A 26,786-nucleotide genomic window follows, 5' to 3' on the forward strand; every position below is an offset into this window, starting at 1 on the left:
TTGTGAATTGCCTTATGAGTGAGTATCAGTCTTTTAAATTTGATACGTTCGGGAATGTGAAGCTAGTGAAGAGATAGGAGAATGGGTGATATGTGATAGGATGGTTTGCTTCTTGTTGTAATACGGGTAGCAATGTTCTGAATCTTTTGTAAGGTGTTGATCAACTCGTTAGAAACTATAAACAATCAAATGTTACAATAATCTATCTGAGAGATGACTTAAGACGGGGTAGCATCTTCTGTCAACAGATGGATCATATGTCTGAAAATAACATTCTAAGTAAATCCAGTCGGCATATAGATCACATCACTCAACCGAAACTCTGCTACTAAGAGTTGTGAATGACCTCAGATGCACAGTTGAATCAGGCAATGGTGCATATTTGGTACTGCTGGACTTAAGTGCAGCATTTGATACTGTGGGCCATGAGATACTGCTTGACATTCTGAAGCATCACGCTGGAATCCATGGTGTCGCCTTGACATGGTTTCAGTCCTATCTGACAGACAGGAGTCAACTTGTATCTGTTGCAGACAAACTCCCCAGCAAGACCTTTCTCGCGTGTGGTGTACGTCAGGGCTCTGTCCTAGGTCCAATACACTTTATCATCTACACAAACCAGCTTCAATCCATCATCGACAGCTTAAAAATCTCGAACTACTCGTATGCAGATGACACCATACTCAATGCGACTAAAAAGAGGGACCAGGGGTGAGGGTTAAGATCCTCAACCGAGAATACCTGCGACGGCAGCCAAAGTTTCGGATGGAGTCCATACGTCAGACAGATGATTTTCATAGGGAATCCATTGATCTGCAGGATACATATCTCCATGTACCTATCCTTCTAGACTCCGGGAAATATCTACACTTTGCTGTGTACATGAGACTATTCCAATAGTAGACCTGGTCAGAATTCACGGATGTCTCAATGGTTTTCTGTCTTCAAACGTCAACATTTGGAAAATTGAGGTTCCTGGTACATCTATAAAAATCGGAGCTGCAGCCTAAGAAAGTACAGAAGAACACAGAGGCCATTTTTTGACATGCACCAAGGTATTGTTTATCCACCTTTGAAATGCAGGAATATCAACGTTAGTTGGATAAAATCACCATCAAGATCAACAACTAGATTCTATCATAACACCTAGTGCTACAAACACCAGCCCATATGGACTGAGAGCGGTGGTATTAGCAGGCACTGGGAATAGAAAACTCGGAACTCCTCACTACTAGTTGCCATGGACAACAGCACATTTACCAACAGATCGGAGGCACTGACTCTAACATGTCTTTTGAGAAGAGATGTTAGAAAACGAAATTGTACCTGAGACATGTGCACGTAGTTGTTACCCAGTGCATCCTCACTGTCTAGCCCTCCTCTGGGGAGTGAAAAATGAGGAGGGGTTCAGAGAAATTTCACCTTCATGATTGAGAGAACATGCTTGCATAACAGGTCTAATATGTTTGTCTTTTGAGATGAGATGTCAGAAAACGAAAGATAACATCTATCACAAAGGGTGATTCAACATTACGTTTGGACCTGATGTTGATTTCTGTGATCCTGGAAAACCTTCACATTGCTGCACATAGTTGTGTCTAACACCTCAAATGGTAGACTACGACTAAAATTAAAAGCAAGTCATATGCAATCTTGGGTAACACTATTCTTAGAGTCGACTACAAACGGTCTGGAAGTGACATCATCCCGACGTCCTCTGAAGTAACATTATACTTAATGTCATTTCTAAGGCCCTTTTGGCATTGCTGGAGCTGTGCAGCGTATACAAAACCTGATCTTGATTTCTGTTTGTTGGCAAGCTGCAAAACTATCTAAAATCTCACAAAGTGTCAAGTTGGTTACTACTGTTTTTTTCACAAAATGTTAAATTCAAGTAGACATGGTTAAAGATAGGGAACGTTGTCTCTCTCATATAACAGACACTGAAAAAGCAAATGGATTAAACGCTGAGTGAATCGCACATGTGTAGTGTTTCACATGCATAAGAGATGAGGTGAGGTGAAATTGGGTTTTAAGTCGTGCTTGAGAATATTTCGCTCATATGACGACGTGCATGCGTGTGCATGTGTATGTGCAGCTGCTTGTACTAGCCAAGACTGAACCTGGTTTTATAATGCTAGCCCACTGAGATACTATACCGCAGTTAAGCACGAATACCCCACTCAGACACATTATACTGACTCCGAGCCGACCAGTCCTTGTTGTACCCATTAATGCCGAGCGCCAGGCAGGGACCAACAAGTACCATATTTTAACGGTTTTTGGCATGACGCGGTCGGGGATCGAACCCGCGACCTTCCACCACGGAGGCGGTCGCATAAAAGATGAAACAATATAACCAACAACAAACACCTACCTACCAAAAATATATTTTCCGGATGTTTTAACATTGAATTAGTTTGGGCATAGTACACAATCATACAAAACTCATGGGATCTGTCATTGATGTAGTGAATATGACCATGATGCATATGATAAAAGTACTAAACAGCCACATTGTACAAACAGTTCTGGAGATCATGTGACTTCCTCAAATGCAGGGGCGGTGGGAGAGCCTAGTGGGTTAAAACTTTTGCTTTCGTCACGCCGATGGAACGGTTCGATTCTCTACATGGGCACAATATGTGAAGCCCATTTCCGGTGTCCCCCACCGTGATATTGCTGGAAAAGTGCTAAAAGCGGCGTAAAACACAACTCACTCACTCCTCAAATGCATGCATACTTTTTTAACTCCAATTTCAGACTTTGAAAACAACATAAGCATGCAGCTTAACCCTCAAAGAAGCAAAGCATTTGATCATGTCTAATGACAGCTGTGTTCAGTTCAGCAGCTGTGAATGGCATGCATACCTTTTCAGTTGGTCATGTCAGTTCAATTCAAGACATATAGTGCTTGAATTCAACTGAATTAACTATTCCTTGATAGTCCAGTTCTGCTTCACAAACTGATCCACACTCAGCGGTGGTTTTTGTAGTTGATTTTTTTATATTAACACTTGTTGGTTATGTTATTTGTTTAATTTAGAATTTGCATTTTGGTATTTACCTCGCCTCTTTTCGAAGATATTTATCTTTGATGGGATTTTTGTCGCCAAACACGCCCAAATGGGCAGAGATTCATATGAACTCTACCTTTTTGCCTGAGGCGTGTAGATCCTGAGTGATTTTTAGTATTTCGTTTAATATTGCTCATTAGTTTTGCTGTGAAATGGATCGACTGTCTCTGAGTCTATATAAGTTTAGTTTGTCTTGAGGATTGTGATGTGTGAGTGCTGAAACATGTGCATTTTGTACCCGGGTCAAAGTATCCGTCTGGGTAAATGAGGCACCGATTTGGCCAGTGTTTATGTATGTAAGCTAATGTTGTGTTTTCGGCAATGTTTATGTTTGTTTGTTTATACACTCTTCAAAAAAAGAAACGCAAAACCCAAATATCAATGAAAATTTGGTGTTATTCAAGGACGTGTAGATCAGCGGAAAACAAAGATACATGATTGAAATTTTGTGGAGCAATGCATTACTATCTTGTCCATATTTAATGAGAATAACAGTCATCACAGTCATTACTGCTGTCCACCAGGTGGTGTTGAAGTCAGTACCTCGTATGACCACCTCCAGCTGCTACCACTGCCCGACACCTCCTGGGTACAGATCGAATCAGTCGTTGGATGTTTTGTTGTGGAATCCTTCTCCATTCCTCCTGCAGCATGTGGAACAACTGTTGAAGATTCTGTGGTGGAATACGACGTCGGTGTACCCGTCTATCGATCTGATCCCAAAGGTGTTCGATTGGGTTTAGATCTGGAGGGTATTGATCTTTTTATTGGCCAGGTAGTCCACGGTGGCACGTGCTGTGTGGGGCCTGCCGTTGTCCTGTTGGAAGAGCTGCCGTTGACGGTCAACAAAGTGAAGGACGTGCGGACGGAGAATCTTGTCGATGTATCGATTGGCCGTCAGATTGCCTTGGACAAGCACAAGTTCCGATCTGCGGGTGTATGAGACCCCCTCCCCACACCATAACATTTTCTCCACCGAATCTGTCCACCTGTCTGATGCAGTTAGGAGCAAAACGTTCATGACGTCGTCTGTAGACACGGTCTCTACCATCAAGTCGCCTGAGGAGATAACGGGATTCGTTGCTAAACCATATGCGCCTCCAGTTTGCCAGGTTCCATGGCAGCACCGTGTTACACCATCTCACTCGGAGGGGGCAACTTTTGGACGTTTGGCACGTATTCCTACTTCTCGGAGACGGTTCCTGATTGTCTGATCGGACACTCTTCGGGCTCCAAACTGTTCTTGTGCTGTGTCCCGGGCGGTACGATGGCGATCACGTAGGTTGGTTACCCGGATGTACCGATCTTGGGCAGGTGTGGTGACTCTAGGTCTTCCTGATCTTGGACGGTCATTTGTCGAATTTGTTTGACGAAATCGATCCCACAATCGAGTTATTGTGCTGGGATGAACGTTGAAGATCCTTGCCACCTCACTCTTTGATTCGCCAGCTTGCAATCGTCCAATTGCCTGATTTCGATCGGCAGCGTTGAGACGTCCCATTTTCGTGTACAGTACTTGCAAAGATCGTGAATGAAATTGTGAGATTCATTTGGGTCTTCTATAGTCACATGCTGTACTCATGCTTTGCACGTGAGAAACAATCATTGTGCCTGATATTCGTGCTGCATGACATCCACGCACATCATGACAATCCTGATTGATAAAACCGTTCAAAATCATTTTTGGTTGTGTTTGGTCAAGCATGATCTTCTTAAACATTCCAGAAACAATATGCAACCCTAAAAAAATGTTTGAGTTTACATATGTATACAAAATTGTAAGTATCATTCTTGAATTTCATTTTGCGTTTCTTTTTTTGAAGAGTGTATATTTCAGAGGAAAGATTTGTGTTTATTTTAGGAATGTTTAGTTTAGGTGTGAAGATACTAGAGGGGGTGGTTTGTTTTAGCGTATATAGGTTGTGTTCAGTTATGAGGTTTGTTATGCGTTGCGATATTGATGTTAGAAATGTGTTTTTTGCGAGCAGCGCTTGTAGTTTGGGGCTTATATTGGCATTTATGGGTTGTTTGATAAAGAGGTTTGTTTCGGTTGATGCCCAGAAGTTTATGCTTAACTGCTCTCATCTTAGTTCTAAGGGGATTGCCTGTTTGTGCTTGTATTGAGATAAGTGAGGTTTCTTGCTGTGTGAGTGTGATTTAGGGCTTTGTATTGTACTGAGTCTATTTTGGACCTAATTAGTGATGTGTATAATGATAACAGGGGATTGTTTTCAGTGGATCGAGTGACTTTATATGGTAATTAGGGCTCCTTGCATCTAGGCAGGAGACCTATTGTAATCGTTCGGATTATTATTATTATTATTTTTTATTCCGCCGATTTTTGTACTAAACATAACTCCTAAACCAATGCTCCGAATCGCTTACAGAAAATCACACAGATGCGCACCGAGGTGTAGATATTCCCCTTAAAAAATCTCTAGGCTCTTGGCCCAAGAGCAAAGGAGACATAATTCAAAATTAATTCCAAAATTTCAACGTTTGACAGCAAATATCTAAAGAACTAATTGTTCCAACACTTCCAAATTTCTTGTACAGATACACAATCGAATTCCCAACAATTTTGCCTGGACGGGTCAAGTCGCTAAAACTTACCGTTTGGCAGTTATTTTTGTTTTCAGTTTTTGGCCAGTTTAGTTTGCTGCCAAAGAGTGCCAGTATGGTAGATGATGTCCCTGTGATTCCAGAACACTAATTGTTTTGAACGTAGACCCAAGAACAACTGAGATACAGCCTTTTAAAGAGGGAACTATTTCTTCTCCGGAACTACTTAAAAGGTACATGACCCCCCGTGACCCCGGCTGTATTTGGGAGATCCGCTCGCCTGTCAAAACATGTGTTCTGGCTCCGTTTTGGATGATGATATCTAGCCCTCAGATACAATAGATAGAAAGTAAAGCCAAGGAGACATCATCGTTGCCCGCAACTATATTTTACTGCTCATAACTGTACCTCCAAAACAAAATGTTGTTAAAAAGCACCAACTCATGTCTTCACAATGAGGCAAGACTGTCTGTTATAGCAACATGTTCAACATGGTTTAGATAGACAGGAGATCCAACCCTGAAGAGTAATGTAAATGCATTATTGATTTGTGTTAACAATCATTAGTTCATGTCTTGAGTGTGAAACCATTCGTCGTTTCGTGCTTCCTAACCTGGGGCTGAAAGTGTACTGAGCAGCTTACCATCTGTGTCAAATTTTGTTCAAAGTCACCTCTTTAAACTTTGTTTAGCAAACACAGCTAATGGAATTTTTCCTCAAGTGCCAGTGCTGTGAACTGTCTTTACTGAAACGTCTAGTTAAAATGTTTTATTATTTTATACATTGTATTAATATGAACAAATGGAGAGAGTAATATCTGCGAGAATTAATTTAACCTAAGGTAGGTCTAAAATACTATAATTGGGTTTTAAAATACTATAATTGGGTCAACAAGTCGCATGCTCTGATGGCTGGATGCATTTTGCCTGGTACCTCCCGTGTCCAGTTAACCTGAGTAGACTGTATCTTGTCAAATGAGATGATCATACTAACTACTTAAAGAAAGGTCAAGTAGTGATGGTATAATCATACAACAAATATTTTATACAGATCATGTAGAAATGAAGAGTCCTCAAAATGAAGTGTCCATTCCAAGTTATAGACTGCGCTACTTTGATCCAAACTGTTATGCATTGGGAAATCAAACGTACTTCTGATACCAGTCAAATGCACACTCTGTCCTGAAAGAACATTCATATGCATCCATTTTCAGCATCAACTAGGTTTGGCCTCATTCTGATGCCAGTTTTACTGAAATACAACTTCTATAAGTGAATAAGACTTTCATTTTTAAAGACCAAGGACATAGAAAGAATTTTGGGGATGATGACGTCAAAAGCAACTCCATGCATTATTATCGTTAGCTTTAAATCAGTTTTGTTTTATAGAGATTGTTCTCACTCTATCAATATAAGAATTGTAGTTTTATTTCATGAGCTGACTGAGACAGTACAGTGTGAGCAAATTTACCATGAAGCACATAGCTCATCCCGGATTGTGCACCTCACAGCTTCCAGAAATAGGAAATATAAAAATAACTAATCTATGTCCAGATACATATACGACGGAAAATGTGCTGTTCAGCTGGGACGAGAAAGATCCTATCACATTCGATGAGGAAATGAAGATGGATCAAGAACTTCCCCAATTCATCATAGAAAACAGCACAACCGAGATATGCGAAGTGAGAGCAGATCAATGTGAGTAAAGCGTGGCAGTGCTAAATTGTATTTTATAAACTACTCAACATAGTAAATACCTTTTACCATGTAAAATTACAAACCGGATACTTAGGACATGATGACGAGGACAATATTCATTATCATAAAGTTAGAAATTCGGATATAGGCCCATACACTTGTTAAAAGGACACAATACATTTGATTGTATGTATATATGTATATATTGAATATGTATCAGTAGTGGCTAATGGATGATTATTTGGTTATAGAGTTCTTTAATTCGAATAATGTTTAACATCTGGGAATGTCTGGGTACACATTCATTTCATGAGATGATATTGCTTACTGTCGGATCAGTTATAACTATGAAAATACAAAATATAACCATAAACATTTTATATGGAGTCAGCCCAATATCATCAAATTTCTAATTAAAACATGTTGGCATATGCATTAATATGTTTCAAACAGGAAGACATTAAGACTTCTTGAGGTACTGTTTAAACGGCATTCTAGAATTTGGCGAGTCATACAACTTTATGGACCATGACTTCTTGTTTATTGCACAGAGCGACGTTTCAATGATTTAATATCTTACGACACACGAGTACCCCTTTAGACAATGACCATGCCTTTTCAATCCTTGCTTCAAGGTATATAACCCTGCACTTGTTTATTTGTTGGCACTCTCTTGATGCTCAGTCTATGACCTTACATGCATAAGTAGTGGCTCCTCTCAGTCCTCTTAAACCACATGACAGAAACTTTGCACAGACAGACAAATGTTTCATTTACGTCTCACCTCGTACATTAAAATGCCACCCACCCATTTAGGGTTATGAGAGACTGAAAAGTATTGTATAGGACTTAAATCTATGGCGGGTCTCTAATCCGTTTTCCAAATCCATGGCAGGTTTGATTGTTCGATTGTTACATGACGTCTTGTAAAGTGACGTCATTACTTGATGGCGTCATAATCGCTAGCCGTTCCCGTCGTAACCCCCTGGATGCCGAGTTTTTTTCAAGCGCACAATTTCATAAGGTTTGAAAAGTGAACGCTGTGCAAGAACTGCGCTCGCGTTGTCATGGATCTACGCACGGCTATAAAATAACACAGAAATGGAGAATATTAAATTTCCTATCCATTGGTATAAATATAACTGCAACTACCGAGTTGTCCAAATTGTATTTATGCGTAACAAAACAGTAAATTTCTCCGCTTTAAGTCCTACACCGATAAAAGCACTGTGCTACGATTTTTTAAGTGTATATGAATTGGGTTTATGTGCTTATGCATAACGTTATACGCTCAACATTAAACATGAGCGTTGTTCGAGAATTGCGCTCGCTTGGTCCTGGATCTGCGTACGGCTATAAAATTACACAAAAATGTAGAATATTTAATTTCCTGTACGTTGGTATAATTATAAGTGCAACTACCTCAGCGGTTTGAGAAATAGACACTGCTAAATGTTGTCCAAAATTGTGTTATGCGTTAAAAACAGGAAATATCTCCGCTTTTTACCATGGCATCCTCCTGGATGCCGAGTTGTTGTTTTTTTCAGGCGCACATTTTCATAAGATTTGGAAAGTGAACGTTCTGCGAGAATTGTGCTCGCATGTTCCTGGATCTGCGTACGGCTATAAAATTACACAGACATGTAGAATATTTAATTTCCTATACCTTGGCATAAACATAAGTGCAAATATCTCGGCGGTTTGAGAAATAGACACTGCTAAATGTTGTCCAAAATGTGAGTGAAGAAAATACAGCCTGACGTCTGAACAACATGAGTGTATATGAAATGGGTTTGTGTGCTTATGCATGATGTTATAGGCTCAATCTTAAAAATGAATCGGGATAAAAGTCGAAAATGGATTTTGTTCTATGACGTCAAACGACGATAGAGAGGTCATACACGTATAAAGATAAGGGGGCATAACTCCACTATGCTTAACACTAGGTAAATGTAACTCAGATCACTTGGAGAAAATTTGTTGTGGATACGGAGGCTATATTTTCGTTATGTTTTGTTCACGGTGAACCAAACTATTCCAATTCAAAGTTCACCAGTGTAAGCGGATACGCTTTGGTAGTGTCACAATTTATAAGAAAAGATGACAATGTACTACATGAGAAAGCACGTAATAGCGATTGGGATGGCCCTATCCGATATATAAATTAGTTCTGAGATGCCCATATTCACCTGTCTGTGTGGATGTATTTTGACTAATTTTGAATCATTATTACCGGAGTACTGGCCATATCTTCAAATGTAATGAAATTGCTGAATATAATACAACATTTTAGTTGACGTCATTGCTTGTTTTATGCATTTGGCGACGTCGGAAAAAGACGACATTGGTATGCTGATTAGTATATATCTCACCTAATTCCCATTTATTGTATAAATGATCTCTGCTTCTATGTCTGAATCTAACACTCTTTAGACAAAACATACAATGAATGATTTACCATTTAAACAGTGTCCTGAACACATCAACAATTAGACGGTATGACTACGTTTGTTATTGTGAGCAAGATAAGAATTTTCTTTGTCTATGATTATGTGGCTATTTCTCTTCAGATGTAGACAATGCAAGATACAAAGTAATAGCTCTTTTTGTATGGAACCATCAGAATAATACTGTAAGGTTTGTCCAGATTAAGGCATGACATGGTTTATATATTTCTAAAGACTTTTCATTTGAAATAATAAGAGTTTGATATCCTGATTTATATTACAATGATAGTGAATCATAAAACGTTTCTTGCAAACGCGCACCTGACAAATCAATGTACATAATTGTTTTGTCTATAAAACACAAACAAATGCAAAGAACAAAACAATTCCTTTAAATGTGTGTGCATATAATTTTCATAAAATGTATAAATCATTTTAATTAATATTGTCAGTTTTCCTTATAAGGTTGAATTAAATCGCTGTTCATTAACCTGATTATATGGAACTGCAATTAGTCCCAATGTATTGAATATTCTACATCATAGTAACTAAAGTACATGTTGCAGTTATGACTACGTTTGATCTTCTAACACCTGTGTAAAGGTCATTTTCTTATGTAAATATTGTTCAATCAAAAACTTTCAAAGAATAAAAAACGTATCTTATATCCACGTATGATATGATGTTAAACAAGGCTAAATGTAGATATTGAAGTTAGTTTCATGAAAAAATATCTGAACGATACGCCAACACCAACTGTCTAGATAAAATGAGACGAAACATATTGGGTGTGAAAACGAACGCTGTGCTCGAAAGACTGCGCTTGTTCGGAATGTAAACAAAGAGAAATTATGATTCTACACTGCGTAGCATTTTCTGAAATTTTCATACATCCAGCCGTCTATTCATTCCTTGTTATGGCTCAATACTTTTAGAATATGGATGGAAAGAGTATCGTAGCAAAAAATAGGAAATTAAAAATAGATACAATGCAATGATTTGATAATTCAGAGCAAATTGTCAAAGTTTCCGTGCAGCGTGACGCCATGACTGACGCAAGATCACGCAGAACGACAACGGTAATTGTCGGCATTTCTGGTTTCTTCTCTTACTTACAATGAAATCGATAAAAACATATAACAATACACAGATAGTCAGAATCATTCTGATTACTTACATCTCATATTTATATACAAACGATCCCTGAATCAAGGGAAAAGTCCTCGCAAAATCTTGTGAACAATTGTCAACGAAGCCGCCATTTTGTAAGAAATCAATCCCGCCAATTACACTTTCAGTATTATAATGTATATTTTGCGTATCATTCAGATATTTTTTCATGAAACTAATTTCATATTTATCTTCATTTAGCGTTGTTCAATATCATATCCGTGCATATTGAGTATACGGTTTTTATTCTTTGAACGTTTTGTTTTTTTTAAAATAATATTGACATGGGATATTGACAAATTTAGTGTAGTACACCATATTTTAAACCTTTACGCAAGTGTTAGAATATCAAACGTTTCAAATAGCACACATATTTAAAGGTCAAATGCAACCCACAAAAACCCAAACATTATTAAAATTAAACCACAATTATCACTTATTCATGACATATGATATACATTGCTGATTATGAAAAAAGCAAATAAACAAAATTATAAGCGTACAATCGCAAATCAAAAGTGCAATAATTTGTACTTGGGTTTACTTCCCTCGAAACGAAGCACCCGGGATACCGAACCCAGTCAGAGCGGGTGGGCGTGCACTTAAGTGTAACGAAAACTTTAATTGGCTGGTTCATTTGCCGATACCCTCAGGGTCTTTGTGTGTGTATAGAGATGTTTGGTTTTGTAAATACATGCTCATTTTTGTGTACAACATTTTGCAATCAACAGACATCATAACTTGTCATGTGTACAAGAATGACACCTGCCTGACGTTGGTTTAAAATATCGAACTGAGAAAGTAACTCAGTAAGAAGAAATAGTCAAATGGAAATATATAAACAGTTAAATCGATAATCTACTGTCATAACCTAAAAGGCTTGCGCCTGTGAAATATTAACAAAACATTAGAAAAATAGCTCACATCAAAAATAGCGCAGCACAGCTGTTGAAACCACTTTTCACCCCAGCTGGGGTGAATTTAGTGAATCATTGGAACTCCGATTTCGCGGGGTTTTTTTCATTGCGTTATTTTTCAACTTTATAAGTTGAATATGCATTTTAATAGTTTGTTACTGTGTCCATACCGAAAAGTATCAGAATCTGCAAAGTTGTGGTTTAAGTTGCATATGACCTTGAAAGGAATTGTATTGTTCATTGAATTTGTTTGTGTCATTTTATAGACAAAACAATGATGTATATCGATTTGCCAGGTGCGCGTTTGTCAGAAACGTTTTATGATTCACTATCATTGTTTTCGATGATATAATCAATTCATATTCGATTAAAAAAATATTGTGATATCAGACTAACTATATTTTATACGAAATGTGTTTAAAAACATATAAACCATGTCATGTCTTAATTTGGACAAACCTTAAATCCATATTCTAAGAGTTCCACAAAAAGCTATTTTTTTGCATCTTTCATTGTATACTTATGAAGAAAAATAGCTAAATAACCATTAACAAAGAAAATTCTTATCCGAGAAAAATATTTGGTTGTTGTGAAATACTATTTTTCATTTACGTTAAATTGATGCCAAACAGGTGCTCGTCTTGCTCACAATAAGATACACAGAGAAACCGTCTAATTGTACATATATTCAGGACACTGAATGGTAAATCAATTATTTTACATTTTGTCTGAAGAGTGTTAAATTCTGACTTAGAAGCTGAGAACTTTTATACGATTAATGGAAATTAGGTGAGATATATACTAATTACATACCAATGTCGTCTTTTTCCGACGTCGCAAAATACATAAAACAAGCAATGACGTCAACTAAAATGTTGTAATATTTTGAGGAAGTTCCTTACATTTGAAGATATGGCTAGTACTCTGTTGATAATGATATAAAATTAGTAAAAGTACACCTACATAATCAGGAGAATGTAGGAATCTCAGAACTACTTTATATATTGGATAGGGCTATCCAAATTGCTATTAAGTGCTTTCTCATGTAGTACGTTGTCATCTTTTCTTATAAATTGTGACACTACCAAAACGTATCAGCCCACATTGGGAACTTTGTATTGGAATAGTTTGGTTCACCGTGAACAAAACATAACGAAAATATAGCCTCCGTATCCACAACAAATTGTTTCAAAGTCATCTGGGCTACTTTGACCTAGTGTTAAGCATAGCAGAGTTATGCCCCCTTATCTTTATACGTGTATGACCTCTCTGTCGTCGTTTGACGTCATAGAACAAAATCCATTTTCGACTTTTATCGCCAGTCATTATTATACAAAATTTTGGACAACATTTAGCAGTGTCTATTTCTCAAACCGCTGAGGTAGTTGCACTTATCCAAATCTTATGAAAATGTGCGCCTGATCTTATCCAAATCTTAAGAAAATGTGCGCCTGAAAAACAAACAAACTCGGCATCCAGGAGGATGCCATGGTTAAAAGCGGAGAAATTTCCTGCTTTTTAACGTATAACACAATTTTGGACAACACTTAGCAGTGTCTATTTCTCAAACCGCTGAGGTAGTTGCACTTATATTAATACCAACGTATAGGAAATTAAATATTCTACATTTTTGTGTAATTTTATAGCCGTACGCAGATCCAGGACCAAGCGAGCGCAATTCTCGCACAACGCTCACTTTCAAACCTTATAAAAATTTGCGCCTGACAAAAGAAATCGGCATCCAGGGGGTTAACCCCCTAAGTGCCAGAGGGACATATATGTCCTTCCTCTTCAACCCTCACTTTAAAGTCAGTGAGGAATCGACATGAGCCTGTTTTAATTCTTTTAGTTAACCCTGAGCGAGCATTTATTCAGCCAATCAGGTATGCGAGCTACGTATCGTCACTACAAAAAGCCATCTAAAAATAAACTGGGTCATCAACTCGCCAACTGAGACCTGCTTTAATAGCTTGAAAATAGTTGAACAGAGTGAATAATAACACCCATAGCGGATCTCAACTACCCTAGGGAACAAAAGTCTACTTGGTTTGTGAAGTTCACATCCCATTATTGAGTATTTATTGTTTTCAAACCTGAAGCGACAGGCGTCTGTAATGCATGATGCAATACATAGCTTAAATTCACGGAATCACTCACTGCAGGCTAGACATCATGGTGGGACACTGCTGCACTCAGAATACTGTGTCTTAGAGTTCGATTCACGTTAGCTGACAAGACCTTTTACAAAATTTTTATATATATATATATATTTTATGAATACAAATTGCTATCTACGGAAGCGTTGAAGGGGTTGAAGGGACATGAGTAGGAGAATTTTTGTTTTATATCGTGCACACGAGATACTAAAATGTGCGCACGATGTAATATGGTGTGCGCACGGTATATAGTGTGCGCACGATGTAACAAAGTGTGCGCACGATGTAATATAGTGTGCACAAGATATAATCTAGTGTGTGCACGATGTAATATAGTGTGCGCACGAAATGTTATATCGTGCGCACGACATATTAAATAGCATCAGCAACAGACACATCGCCTGAAGCTTCAACGTCAGCACAGACATTGTCCACATCTCAGACAGCATCAACGTCAGACACATCAGAGATATCGTCCACAGCTGAGACCGAAACAGCAGCAGAGACATCACCCACATCTCAGACAGCACCAGCAGCAGAGACATCATCCACATCTCAGATAGCATCAACAGAGACATCATTGACAGAAACACAGCAACTCGAGGTACAACATGCCAATATCCTGTCATGTCGGAAGAGAGCTGCTGATGGTATACTATCACAAGCTGAAAGAATGATCAAGCGTAGCCGTATTATCAATGATGCTGCTAACCCTGGGGACAATGTGACTGTCCCTATTCCCATGGTTGATAGGGGAAAAGGTGATCTGCGTAACATTCTGGGTGTGATTCTAGACAGGAGTGAACATGAATTTTTGTGTTACGTAGCTATTACTATTTCTTTTACATCAGAACATCACGTGTTTTAATACTGTTTGAAATAAAGTCATTTGTGCTTCAATTAATAAATTTGTTAGATATTCGCCACTTGTCTATTCAAACAGAACTAAACCCATGCTAATCTTGTCTTTTCAATAATCCCTGTTCAACAATCAGTCAATCTGTACGATAATTGGGTTAATTAATCAGGCAATGTACGCAATGCCTGGAAATTTTAGACAATGTACACAATGACTGAGTGAATCAGGCAATGTACACATTGACTGGTTATTTCAGTCATTGTAAACATTGCCTGATTGTAGACATTGACTGTAACACATATTGGATATCGTGCGCAAGTCGTGATTCATTCAAGGCATGATACAGGACACCAAAATGCGCACTGCAAAGAACACACCTGCGGACACGTATGGGAGACATGGAGGATGTCAGGTCTGATATAACAAGTCTGTATTTTCATCTCGGTTTTACCTAGCAGGAGATTGCAACTCTCTTGGCCAGAAGGCACAGGATAATCCCCTCTGGAAAAGGTTACTGACACAACTGAGAAAAGCTATACTGAGATCCTGGATATATATGACTTGGCTATCGCTGGATGCATACAAAATGCATCCAGTCAGGACTAGTCGTTAAACAGGCAACTGTGCGAATCTTGCAAAGACTGATGGAGATACGCCGTATAGACTCTGGAGACGTACATATTCAACAAATGGCCCAAATTTCATGTGTCATTTGGATTCCTATGACAAACTAACACCTTATAGTTTGTGCATTAATGCCTGTATCGATGGATGTTGCCGCCAAATCGTCTGGCTGGAAGTTGCTAAAACAAATAGTGACCTAAAGGTTATTGCTGGATATAACATAAAGGCTAATATATACTAACCATCAAAAGTTTAGACTCACTAGTGTTAATGTAGCCACCTTTTTCAGTCAACTGTTCTAAACTAGATTTTGCAAAATATTCAATACTGTTTAAAGGTACTTTTTACACATGAACTGATGTATTGTAAACGCATTCATAACGTTGAAAAGATTATTGTCATGAGTTCGATAAATGATGAAATTCGGTGTAAATTGACGAGTTCTTTACAAACTTAACACCAAAACGCAGCTGTTCACATGCACGATATCTGCACATGCTTTTCAGCAATTTGATGCATGATCCTCGTGCATTTCATCTGCATAAGGTTTGCAGTTGGTTCCCCCACGTTAGTGGAGTAATTCATCTTCGATGTAACACATATTGATACATAACATATAGTGAGTGCTTTAAGTGAGTCTAAACTTTTGATAGGTAGTATAGATGCTAATGTATGCATGCGCAGTGACATGCGGACTGAAAATCGATCAGTTGCCGTTTTACAGCGCGAAACTACAGGTGATCGTCACGTGAGCTACTTCTTTGGAGCAAGCCAGCATAATCAAAGAATTGAGTGTTGGTGGGGCGTTCTGAGAAGACAGAACATACAGTTTTGGATGAACCTGTTTGAAGAGACGGGCATTACACAGGATACATGCTGGACAAAAGTTTGATCCAGTTCTGCTTTCTCCATATCCTGAAAGTAAATATATGTGATATGATATTCATCCTATACACGATAATACCTTGGAAATTGTGTATCTTTGACGGAAGTCCAGAGAGTATGGAACGCGCATCGCATACGTTCTTCCAGGAATGGTGTTGGAGGAAGGCCAGACATACTGTACTCCCTTCCCGAAATCTATTTCACGAGAGATTATATATGTGAGGTGGAACCTGAACGTTTAGATGTCTGCCTAGATGTCTGCACTATTAATGACCAAGTTCCATGTGATGATGACGTCTACAAGCTGGCGAGGATATACTGTACATACATGAGCGTGGCTTGGAACTTCAGGACGATCCATATAAAGCAGCAACGTTGTACACAATTCTGAGAGAGGCCTTGAGACAGGATTTACACATGTAGTGTAATGTGTCGAAACCTACTGTTCAGTACGCATTGTTCAAGAATACGGCCTCTTGGTGTCAGTCTGATTTCCAAAACAATTAAAATACAATCTTTGAGTATTTCTATAGTTTCATATTTTTGTCAAACCTGAACTGAAACACAAAACGTGCCAGGTCGAAACTTTCAGTCATGCATATTCCCATGGTGGTTCAAGTGGAGTAAAGTACCTTGGCTAAAGGTGTTATAGTATACTGAGGGAAATATAAGGGATCACATGAAAGCACAAGCGTTCTTTTTATTTTATTCCTGATTTCTTCACAAGCTGTGCGATACACGGTCTGTGAAAAACCTGGAAGAAAATAAAGAAACACTTGTGCTTTCACGTGATTTTGCCTCAGTATATAATAGACTTGCAGAGTTTAGGTTCCATGCAAGTCCTAGTCATGACTGACACAACTGGCACACACACTATCTCGTGGTAACTGCCTCTCGTCATTTGATTTATCGACGTCATAATGTTAGATTTGGCTAATGGTAACAATGGCGACAAGAATATCTAGTTACACCATAAGTCATCACCCCAAAAAATATCTTAGACTTTATTTCTTTTTCTGTTACCCAAAGTTAAAATAACAAATTCTCTTGTCACAAAATCAACGCATCGATTAACAAAAATGAAACTGATCTTTGTGAGAAAGTCTAACATGCAGATTATGACAGCCTATCAATCTGTAACATCAGTAATCGGTGTAATGGCGGTATCTACCATAGCAGGAGCACAACCTAAAAGTACAAAGGACGACATACTCGGCGCCAAACGTATGTAAACTTACAAGGGCTGTCAATTCCAATGTAACCAAACGTAATAAGAAACATATCAACAGAACATGGGACACGTTGTAGTGTTTCTACCACACATCAGAAACCAGAGACCAAAAACTCGTCCCATGCTATGTCCATCAGCCAAACACCACTCGTGAGAACGTCTTTAAACTCTGATCTGAAGAACGTGTAGCTCTCGTAACGAGAGAGAAGTTCGAGGATGCGGCCACATGTACGTGCAACTGGACGCATTGCTGTCCCAGTCAGCTCAACAAAACATAATGGAATAGCATCCGGCGGCTGCAGCATAAGGTGTGATCCTGTACAGTATCTGAGAAACCTCTCGACTTGATCAGAATTCTTGTCTCGAACAAAACGCCTGAGATGAGACATTGTTTCCCTTTCAGTGTCTGATATCTCATCTGGAAGAACAAGAATTTGGGCAACTTTTCTGGGGTTGGTAAAAGATCAGACCTTGTTAAGGTCTTGCGGACTCTTTACAGATCCCAGGTCCCGAAGAATGTGTGTCCAACAGTCAATGATATACTCTGGCTTCTGTATCAGCTCTTTGTGAGCAAATCTCTAGTACAATGTTGACAACATTTTCTTTGGAAATAAATGTTCTACATTTCAGATTATCAAACACCTCCAGTAGCTCATAAGTGTCATCTGATGAGACGTTTTCCAAGGCCGTTTCGATGGCTTTTCGGTCTGGAGGTGGAAGAAACGCTTTAGTTAGATCACAGAAATGTCCACAAAACATTGCTTCTACAACTGGTGTCAGGTAGATTGGGAAGTAGTAAGCAGCTTGCGAACCTTTATAAATGATTATGGCAAAAGCTCTCCATTCCTCAACTTGAAAATCAGATCGTACAGCAGGTACTTTATATATTCGTGCCTTTTCAAATGGCTTGGACACCACACGAGGCATCAAGCTTTATAATAACGTTTTAGCGGTGATACATTTCGTACGCAAGATATGATAAATTTTCCAACAAAGATGTCACATCTTTTGTGCGCACGTCAAAGTATTTCGTGCGCACACTATATTACATCGTGCGCACAATTTATATCTCGTGTGCACGATATATCATTCTTTAAAATCCTGTCTCTTTTCATTTCGTGCGCACGCTATGTTATATCGTGCGCACACTTTGTTACATCGTGCGCACACTTTTTTTATATTGTGCGCACACTTTGTTACATCGTGCGCACGCTATGTTATAACGTGTGCACACTTTGTTATATCGCACATTGTAGTATCTCGTGTGCACGATATAAAAAATAAAATTCTCCTACTCATGTCCCTTCAGCGCTTCCGTAGATATCGAGGAAACAATTCAACGTTAATCTTTTATGATGTCTTTGTTCTTGGCAAGGGCTTGTATGAATTGTTCTCTTCCTATTGCCATAAAAAAAGATTTTCTTTTTCGCTGATGCTCATGGTTTTACGAATCTCTTCCTGCCTCTTGTGGTATTTGGAGACTTCTGACATCACCAAACGAAACTCTTCTTTGGAGATCTTGCTATCGGAGATTGCCGTCGTGATATGACCCTCAATCGTATTCAATTTTGATTCGGCCAGAACGCGAATGCTATCATGTTTTAATGCGTTACGTTGCAATTGGCGCAAAATGAATTTAAGAGTGATTCCCACTAATCCCGAGGCTCCTGCTGCTATTGCCATGCCGAGCACGATAGGGGTGGCGATGGTCGTGGATAATATGCCGACGCCAGCCACACCGAGCCCCATGCTGACTGTTACGAATTCGATAACAACTTGGCGGCATTGCACATGGCGAAAAGTCACATCAAATTCAATTGACCGGTTTATGTCAGGATGAGCATTCTCGATCTGTCAAAATACTTAAAGGTCACATGCAACCAAAAAATCAAACATAATTAAAACACAATTATCACTTCTTCATGACATATAATATGCATTGCTGATTATGAAAAAACAAATAAACAAAATTATAAGCGTATAATCGCAAATCAAAAGTGCAATATTTTGTACTTGGGTTTACCTCCCTCGAAACGAAGCAGCCGGGATACCGAACCCAGTCACAGCGGGTGGGTGTGCACTCAAGTGTAACGGCTGGTTCATTTGCAGATGCCGCCTTCGCGCCTCACTGTGTGTGTATATATAGAAAGTTGGGTTTTGTAAATACATGCTCATTTTTTGTGTATAACATTTTACAATCAACAGACATCATAACATGTCATGTGTTCAAGTATCACACCTGCCTGTCTGTGTAATTACATAATGTGACAGAGACCGAACTCGGGCCATAAATCAATGCGTTTTGTTTATGGTGTATAGCCTGATTGGTGTTAAGTTCAAATTACATGTGGTCAGTGATCGCAGTTGTGTATTGAATATTGTCATTAGCAGACAGGCAGGCAGACACACAAGTGTCAATAAAACAAGACATTGAGTTTTGTCTGTTACAGCGACATATCTATATCACAGTTAGGAATTGTGTCAACTCTAAATGATGACATTGCTTTTAAGTATCGAACTGAGAAAGTGACTCGGTAAGAAGAACGTGTGGTGAAATAGACAAATGAAATTATATAAACAGTTTATTTACTGTCATAACATACAAAAAAGCTCGCGCCTGTGAGATATCAACAAAACATTAGGAAATAGCTCACACCAAAACCTTCACCGAGTATTCACCAGACATCCCACTTCCAAGTTGCGCGAACCTATTTCACTGCGCACGTGCTATGAGCGCAGCCCAGCTGTTGAAACCCGTATTCCCCAGAAAAGTCTGGGGAAAATTAGTGAAACGTTTGAACTCCGATTTCGCGCGTTTTTTTTCATCGCGTTATTTTTCAACTTTATAAGTTAAATTTGCATTTTTGACGATTTGTTTCGGTAAGTCCATACCGAAAGGTATCAGAATCTGCAAAGTTATGTTTGACGTTGCATGTGACCTTTAATGTACGACTTTGATTATTTTAAACTTAAGGCACAATATGGTAATCGTTATGGCGTTTTGTACACCGACACAGATTCCTTGTTGGTAGAAATTCGCACTGAGGATGTGTACGAGGACATGGCAAAACATATCCACCTGTATTACTCCAGTGATTACTCTCCCAATCATCCACTACACGATATGACCAATAAATAAGCCTGTGGGAAAATGAAAGACGAGTGGGACACCCATCGCAGAATACATCGGTCTAAAGCCTAAAATTCATGCAAATTTACAAAGTATTTACAAACAAGGTCTTTCAACGTGGCCTCCCGAATTACAAGTCGATCCCGGACGTGAATTTATGGGCTCCGTGTCGCAATTGCTGTCCAAACACAAAGTCGAGCGCATCGCAGCCAAGCCATCGTTGAGAGATTCAACCGAACCTTAGTTGAATGCTTGTTCGGACACCAGTACACCCAAGAAATGACGATGCCCCAAAAAGATTGACAGAATGGCTCGTGCGTTTACCTCAAGTGGTAAGGGCGATCAACAATGAATTGACGCGACTCATCGACAAAAAACCCGCCAAGGCCATTAAAATGAAATCGGTGACCACTGAATCAGCACCACCAAATAAACAAACAGAGAAGAACTTGTCAGCTAGAGGTATTTATACCAACCCAGTGAACTCAAAGGAGGGGATCAACGCCGTGCCACGGACTTCATGTGGCCCATGAAAACGTACCAAATCGATCAGGTGGATATAAATAAAGACGAACCCCATTTGTATTACCTCAAAGATGGAGGAGAGGATTCATAAGAATTGCTTGTCGTACCTTGGCACACAGTATTACCTCCCTATTAAAAATTTGAACCCTTTACAGTATATTATCATCATGTGGAGATTGGTCGAGAAATGGTTGTTCAATCGCGTTGGGGTGGACGTCGATTGGCTCGATATTTATTCAACCGGTCGAGTGATTAGTCGAGGTCAATTCACCACCCTGTACGATAGTTTAGGTTTGATGGGAACCGAACAGTTACAACTTCTCATGGATGCTTATGTCAATTATAGCCTCGACATCAGAGATTGCCCTAACCCGAATTCAACCTATTCCTTAGCCATCTTCGATGAATTTATGGCAGACCCCATCCATAACAAAGTCGCTAACTATTTCTATTTTTTAAAAAAGCATAACAAATATGAAACAAAATTTGTATTATTGTATTAATTTCATTTTGTTTCATATTCTTTCTCTTCATGAATTGTATAATTGTATTAATTTCATTTTTGTATTTTCTTTCTCTTCATGAATTCGAGAAAACAATACATAATAAATATAACATTTTGTAAAAATAAATAAATAATACCCTCACAGAGCTGAAAAAGAACCATAAGTCACTCATATTTTTCGCATAACACTCACAACTTAATTAACCAGAAATAAACCTCTCCGAGGAATTTGCGGTAGTAACTCCATTGGGGATACTTCTACTTCACAGTTTCAAATTCTGCGGGAAATTCCCTGTTTCTTGACACCGTCCACTATTATCTCAGACAAAGCTAAGGTGCTTAAAATAACCTTTCAAAATAAGGCTCCATCGTAATTAGACGGTTTGATTGTGTATCTTATTGTGAGCAACACGTGCACTTGTTCGGCATCAATTTAACGAAAATGAAAAATACTATTTCACAACACCCGAATATTTTTTAGGATAAGAATTTTCTTTGTTTATGAATATGTAGCTATTTCTCTTCCTAAGTATGCAATGAAAGATGCAAAACGATAGCTTTATGAAACTGTTAGAATATGGATGTAAGGTTTATATAAATTAAGACATGACATGGTTCATATATTTTAAAACAATGTTCGTATAAATATTTGTTACAGTTTGATATCCTGTCACCACAACATTTGTTAATCGAATATGAACTGATTATATTATCGAGTGTGAGTGAGTTTAGTTTTACGCCGCACTCAAGAATATTCCAGCTATATGGCGGCGGTCTGAAAATAATCGAGTCTGGACCAGGCAATCCATTGATCAACAACATGAGCATCAATCGGCGCAATTGGGAACCTATGATATGTGTCAACCAAGTCAGATAGCCTGACCATCCAATTCCGTTAGAACAAGCACGGGTTACTGAAGATCAATTCTAACCCGGACCTTCACGGGTCGTTTATATTATCGAAAACAATGATAGTGAATCATAAAATGTTTCTGACAAACGCGCACCTGGCCAATCAATATACATAATTATTCTGTCTATAAAACGACACAAACAAATATTTAAGGAAACCGAAGCATCACTTTTATGTATCCTTCACTGACTTCCGCAAAGCCTTTGATTTAGTAAATCGATACAAGAGTTTGTATGTTCTTCATGAAAGGGGTACAGGTGGTAAATTATTTAATGTTCTTTGTGATATGTATTCAAAGGTTAGGGCTTGTGTCAAGGCGAAAGAAGGTAGAACATATATGTTTCGCACTTCTGCAGGTGTTTGACAGGGTGCATATTAAGCCCAGTTTTCTTTATCCTCTTTATTAAAGAGCTAGTGGCAGAATTTGAACAGAGCGAGTTGAGGGGGATATTTGTTCAGGAAAACTTGAAGGAAATTTTGTTACTTTTATTTGCCGATGATCTTGCTTTGGTCGATGATACAGTTTTGGGATTACAAAGGAAATTAGACTTTATTGAGAAAGCTTTACTAAATGGGGCTTTGACGTAAATTTGCATAAGTCAATTGTAGTATTATTTTGAAGTGGTGGCCCATTGAAAAGCACAGAACGGTGGTCTTATGCTGGGACAGAATTGAAGTGTGGTTCGTATTATGAATATTTAAGACCCATATTTTACTAAAGATTGATTTGGTCCAGGGCGTGTGAAACTCTGGCTTTTCAGGCTAAGAAGGCGCTGCTTCCTGTTTACAGATTAATAACATCTTTTCCTTCATTACCATTTCATTCTGTAACTAAAATATTTCATTCTAAAATTTCTCCAATCCTCTTATACGGCTCCCAGATATGGGGCCATACATTCAGACAGTCAATAGAAAAGGTTCAAACTGATTTTTTAAAGAAGTGTCTCGGGGTCTCCAGAAGAACATCAAGCAATGCAATGCATGGTAATACAGGCAGAAGTTATTTGTGTGTTAATTATTATAGTCTTTGTATTAGATACTGGTGCAGATTTATTCGAATGGATAGATCAAGGTATCCCCAGGCTGGTTATGAAATGATGAAACATTTTGATGAACAGGATAAAGTATGTTGGGTTTCTCGTATTCGAATATTATTGTTTGAAACTGGCTTTTCATATGTATGGTTCACACAAGATTGCGGTAGTATTAACGCTTTCATGAATTTGTTTTCAGAAAGATGTAGAGACTTTTGTTTTTGTTATAATATTATTTATAAGACAAGCAGACAACTGTTTTTACCTGAATATTATTAAAAGAATCCGTCTGCATCAAAATGTATCAACTGCTGGCATCCACTGACACAAAACTTATTAAATCTTTGTTATTGTATTTGAAAAGAAACTTGCCAATTTGATATCGTTGTGAATGAAGGATACATCGGTATGTGCACTGTGTGCAGTTGTTTATGTATTAGTAATATGGGTCACGTGGCCCAAAATACAAATAAACTTGCCACTTGTCATAAAATGTCTGTTTTATTGACACCTATGTGTCTGCCTGCCTGTCTGCTAATGACAGTATGCAATACACAACTTCGATCCCTGACCACATGCAATTTGAAATTAACACCTATCAGGCTATATACACCATAAACAAAACGCATTGATTTATGGCTCGTGCACCCGAGTACTGTCTCAGTCACAGTATGTAATTACACAGACAGGTAGGTGTGATACTTGTACACATGACATGTTATGGTTGATTGCAAAATGTTATACCCATAAAAATGAGCATGTATTTACAAAACCCAACATCTCTGTACACACACACTTATCCTATCTCACGGTATGCACTTCTCTTTCTTATTTCGAACGTGGCGTGGAAACGTGCTGTAGGCAATCTCTTTCTCGTCGCTCACGTGTGTGGACGTGTATAAGCTCTGTCTCTGTCTGTTACTCTGCTTTGCTTTATTATGGGGAAAAGTAATCGTTCCTCAAGGAAGGGGAAATATTGTGATAGATGCAAAAACATTTTTCTGTAGTGGATCCCCACTCGCCAGACGTCGATTACATTGGTCTGTGTGATTGGTCTCAACGATGTTCTTTCTGTGCTGATGATGACGACTTTGCCGCTTATCCCAAAGTCAGAAACAGAAGAGTAGTAGACACAGACCGGAGGACATCTTCAGAGGGCCCCTCGACTTCCAAGAAATCCAGGCAAGATCGTCCCTTCAAGATTGCCCGGCGTTCTTGACCTTCACCTGATAAGGACTTCTTAGACACCCGTTTGACTCATACTTTCGTGAAACTTACGACGCATCTTTCGCCCTGGGCCGTCCAGCCCAGTTGACAGGCTGTTTCTCACACTAGAGTGGTGTTTTTTTTTTAATGGTCGCCTTCACAATCACGATCTTTGACCGCCTCCATCTCGACTTATTCGGCGATCCCTCCCTATCAAAAAAACGGCGCTCTTGGCTCCTATGGGCAATGTTTCTCATCACTCCGGATCGGCGGTCTTCTTCGACTTTTTCCCGTGGGTTCGGGAAACCTCCCGGGTTCGATTTGCATAGGTTCAGCGATCCCTACTGTGTCGGTTATCCCTTTGGGATCGGCGATCTCTCTGTCAAGTTCGGCGTTTTTCCCCTGCGGTTGTTTCCGTGCGGTTCATACCGCTCAGTTGGCGCTCCCACTCAGTTCGACGATCCAATTCAGTTCGCCGCATCAACCTCGTTCTACGATCCCATTCATTTCGGCGCTTCAACTCCCGTTCGGTTCAGTGTTTTAGCCCAGTTCGGTGCTCCCGTTCAGTTCGGTGCTTCAGCCCAGTTCAGCGCTCCCATTTGGTTCGTCAGTCCTGTTCAGTTCGGCGTTCCCACTCAGTTCAACAATCTCGGCGATCCCTACCAGTTCGGCAATCCCTGCCAGTGTGGCGATACCTACCGCTTCGGCGATCCCTGCCAGTGTCACGATCCTTTCTAGTTCGACGATCCCAACCAGTTCGGTGATCCCTCCTGGATCAGCGATCCCGCCTATGACTTCTATGGTGATTCACCACCAACCACCTTCGGCGATCCCTCTGTAGACTGCTTCGATGACGTACCCTCGGCGTTCACTGGTCTACGTTCACCGAACCCCTTTTGTCTTGTCCACTGCGTCCCAACCTTCGAACTTGACGTTGGGTTCGGCTACTCCTAGAGCGATGCAGCCAAACCTACCTGTGTCTTGAGATTATTCGCGAGATACACAACTTGACCTTCTCATGGACTTGATGGTTCAAGTACAGCAACTAGATGCGTTTCCGTATCAGTATTGTCTAGTCCTACCGCCGATTTCACCAATCTCACCAGTCAATTTGTGACGATTCCCCTCTCCACGGGGAGCCCCTTCATTGTATCTACACTCAGCTGGGGCTACTAACTACCGATTATAATTACCGCTGACGAGCGATACGTTCGACGAATCTACCCCTCAGAGCTGACACCAGCTCTACAGACTACTACTAATGGGGATCCTCTCAGTTGATATTTCTACGACTGGCTTTTAACCAACATTATGATACACATCACTCAGTTTCTGCTTCGCTGAGGCATCGTGTTTGAGGCTTACATTGATGACTGTCTACTAGCTCAAGAGATCGACACATCCTCGTAAAACGTCTACATTTCGCCACCAGCTCTTGTAGATTCTCTAGATCTACTTATGAAATTTGAGCTGTTCTAAACTTCATATGCGCTCTCTAAGTCTACCTACCATCTTTGCATCTAATATCATGGAGGTCAGCCTGACAATGCACCGGTGACGTCATACAGGGAGTTGACTGGAGGTACACCGGTAGTTCGTCGGTACTCAATTGATGACTACAATGAAATACACAATGCCATTTTAGAAAGTGGTCAAATGTAACATATGTTATATTTGACTACAATGAAATACACAATGCCATTTTAGAAAGTGGTCAAATGTAACTTATGTTATATTTGACTACAATGAAATACACAATGCCATTTTAGAAAGTGGTCAAATGTAACTTATGTTATATTTGACTACAATGATGACTACAATGGTTACTATACAGTTTCACTGTTT

At 39.2% G+C, this 26,786-nt stretch overlaps 1 protein-coding gene across 3 annotated transcripts in view; it reads left to right on the top strand.

Moving 5' to 3' along the window:
• LOC124279343 (glycine receptor subunit alphaZ1-like) overlaps positions 1-26,786 on the top strand; it is a 132,436-nt gene that overhangs the window by 82,453 nt on the left and 23,197 nt on the right. For 2 of the 3 annotated variants that reach the window (XM_046715170.1, XM_046715157.1), the window contains exon 7: positions 7,193-7,339. The exons of the other annotated variant lie outside the window; for it this stretch is intronic. In XM_046715170.1, coding sequence (XP_046571126.1) covers positions 7,193-7,339 — 147 coding nt within the window. The remainder of the gene's footprint in view (positions 1-7,192; positions 7,340-26,786) is intronic. 3 annotated transcript variants of the gene reach the window in all.

The sequence above is a fragment of the Haliotis rubra genome, unplaced genomic scaffold (assembly GCF_003918875.1).
Source record: "Haliotis rubra isolate DU_JTF1 unplaced genomic scaffold, ASM391887v1 Scf1069, whole genome shotgun sequence".
Classification (NCBI taxonomy): Eukaryota; Metazoa; Mollusca; class Gastropoda; order Lepetellida; family Haliotidae; genus Haliotis; species Haliotis rubra.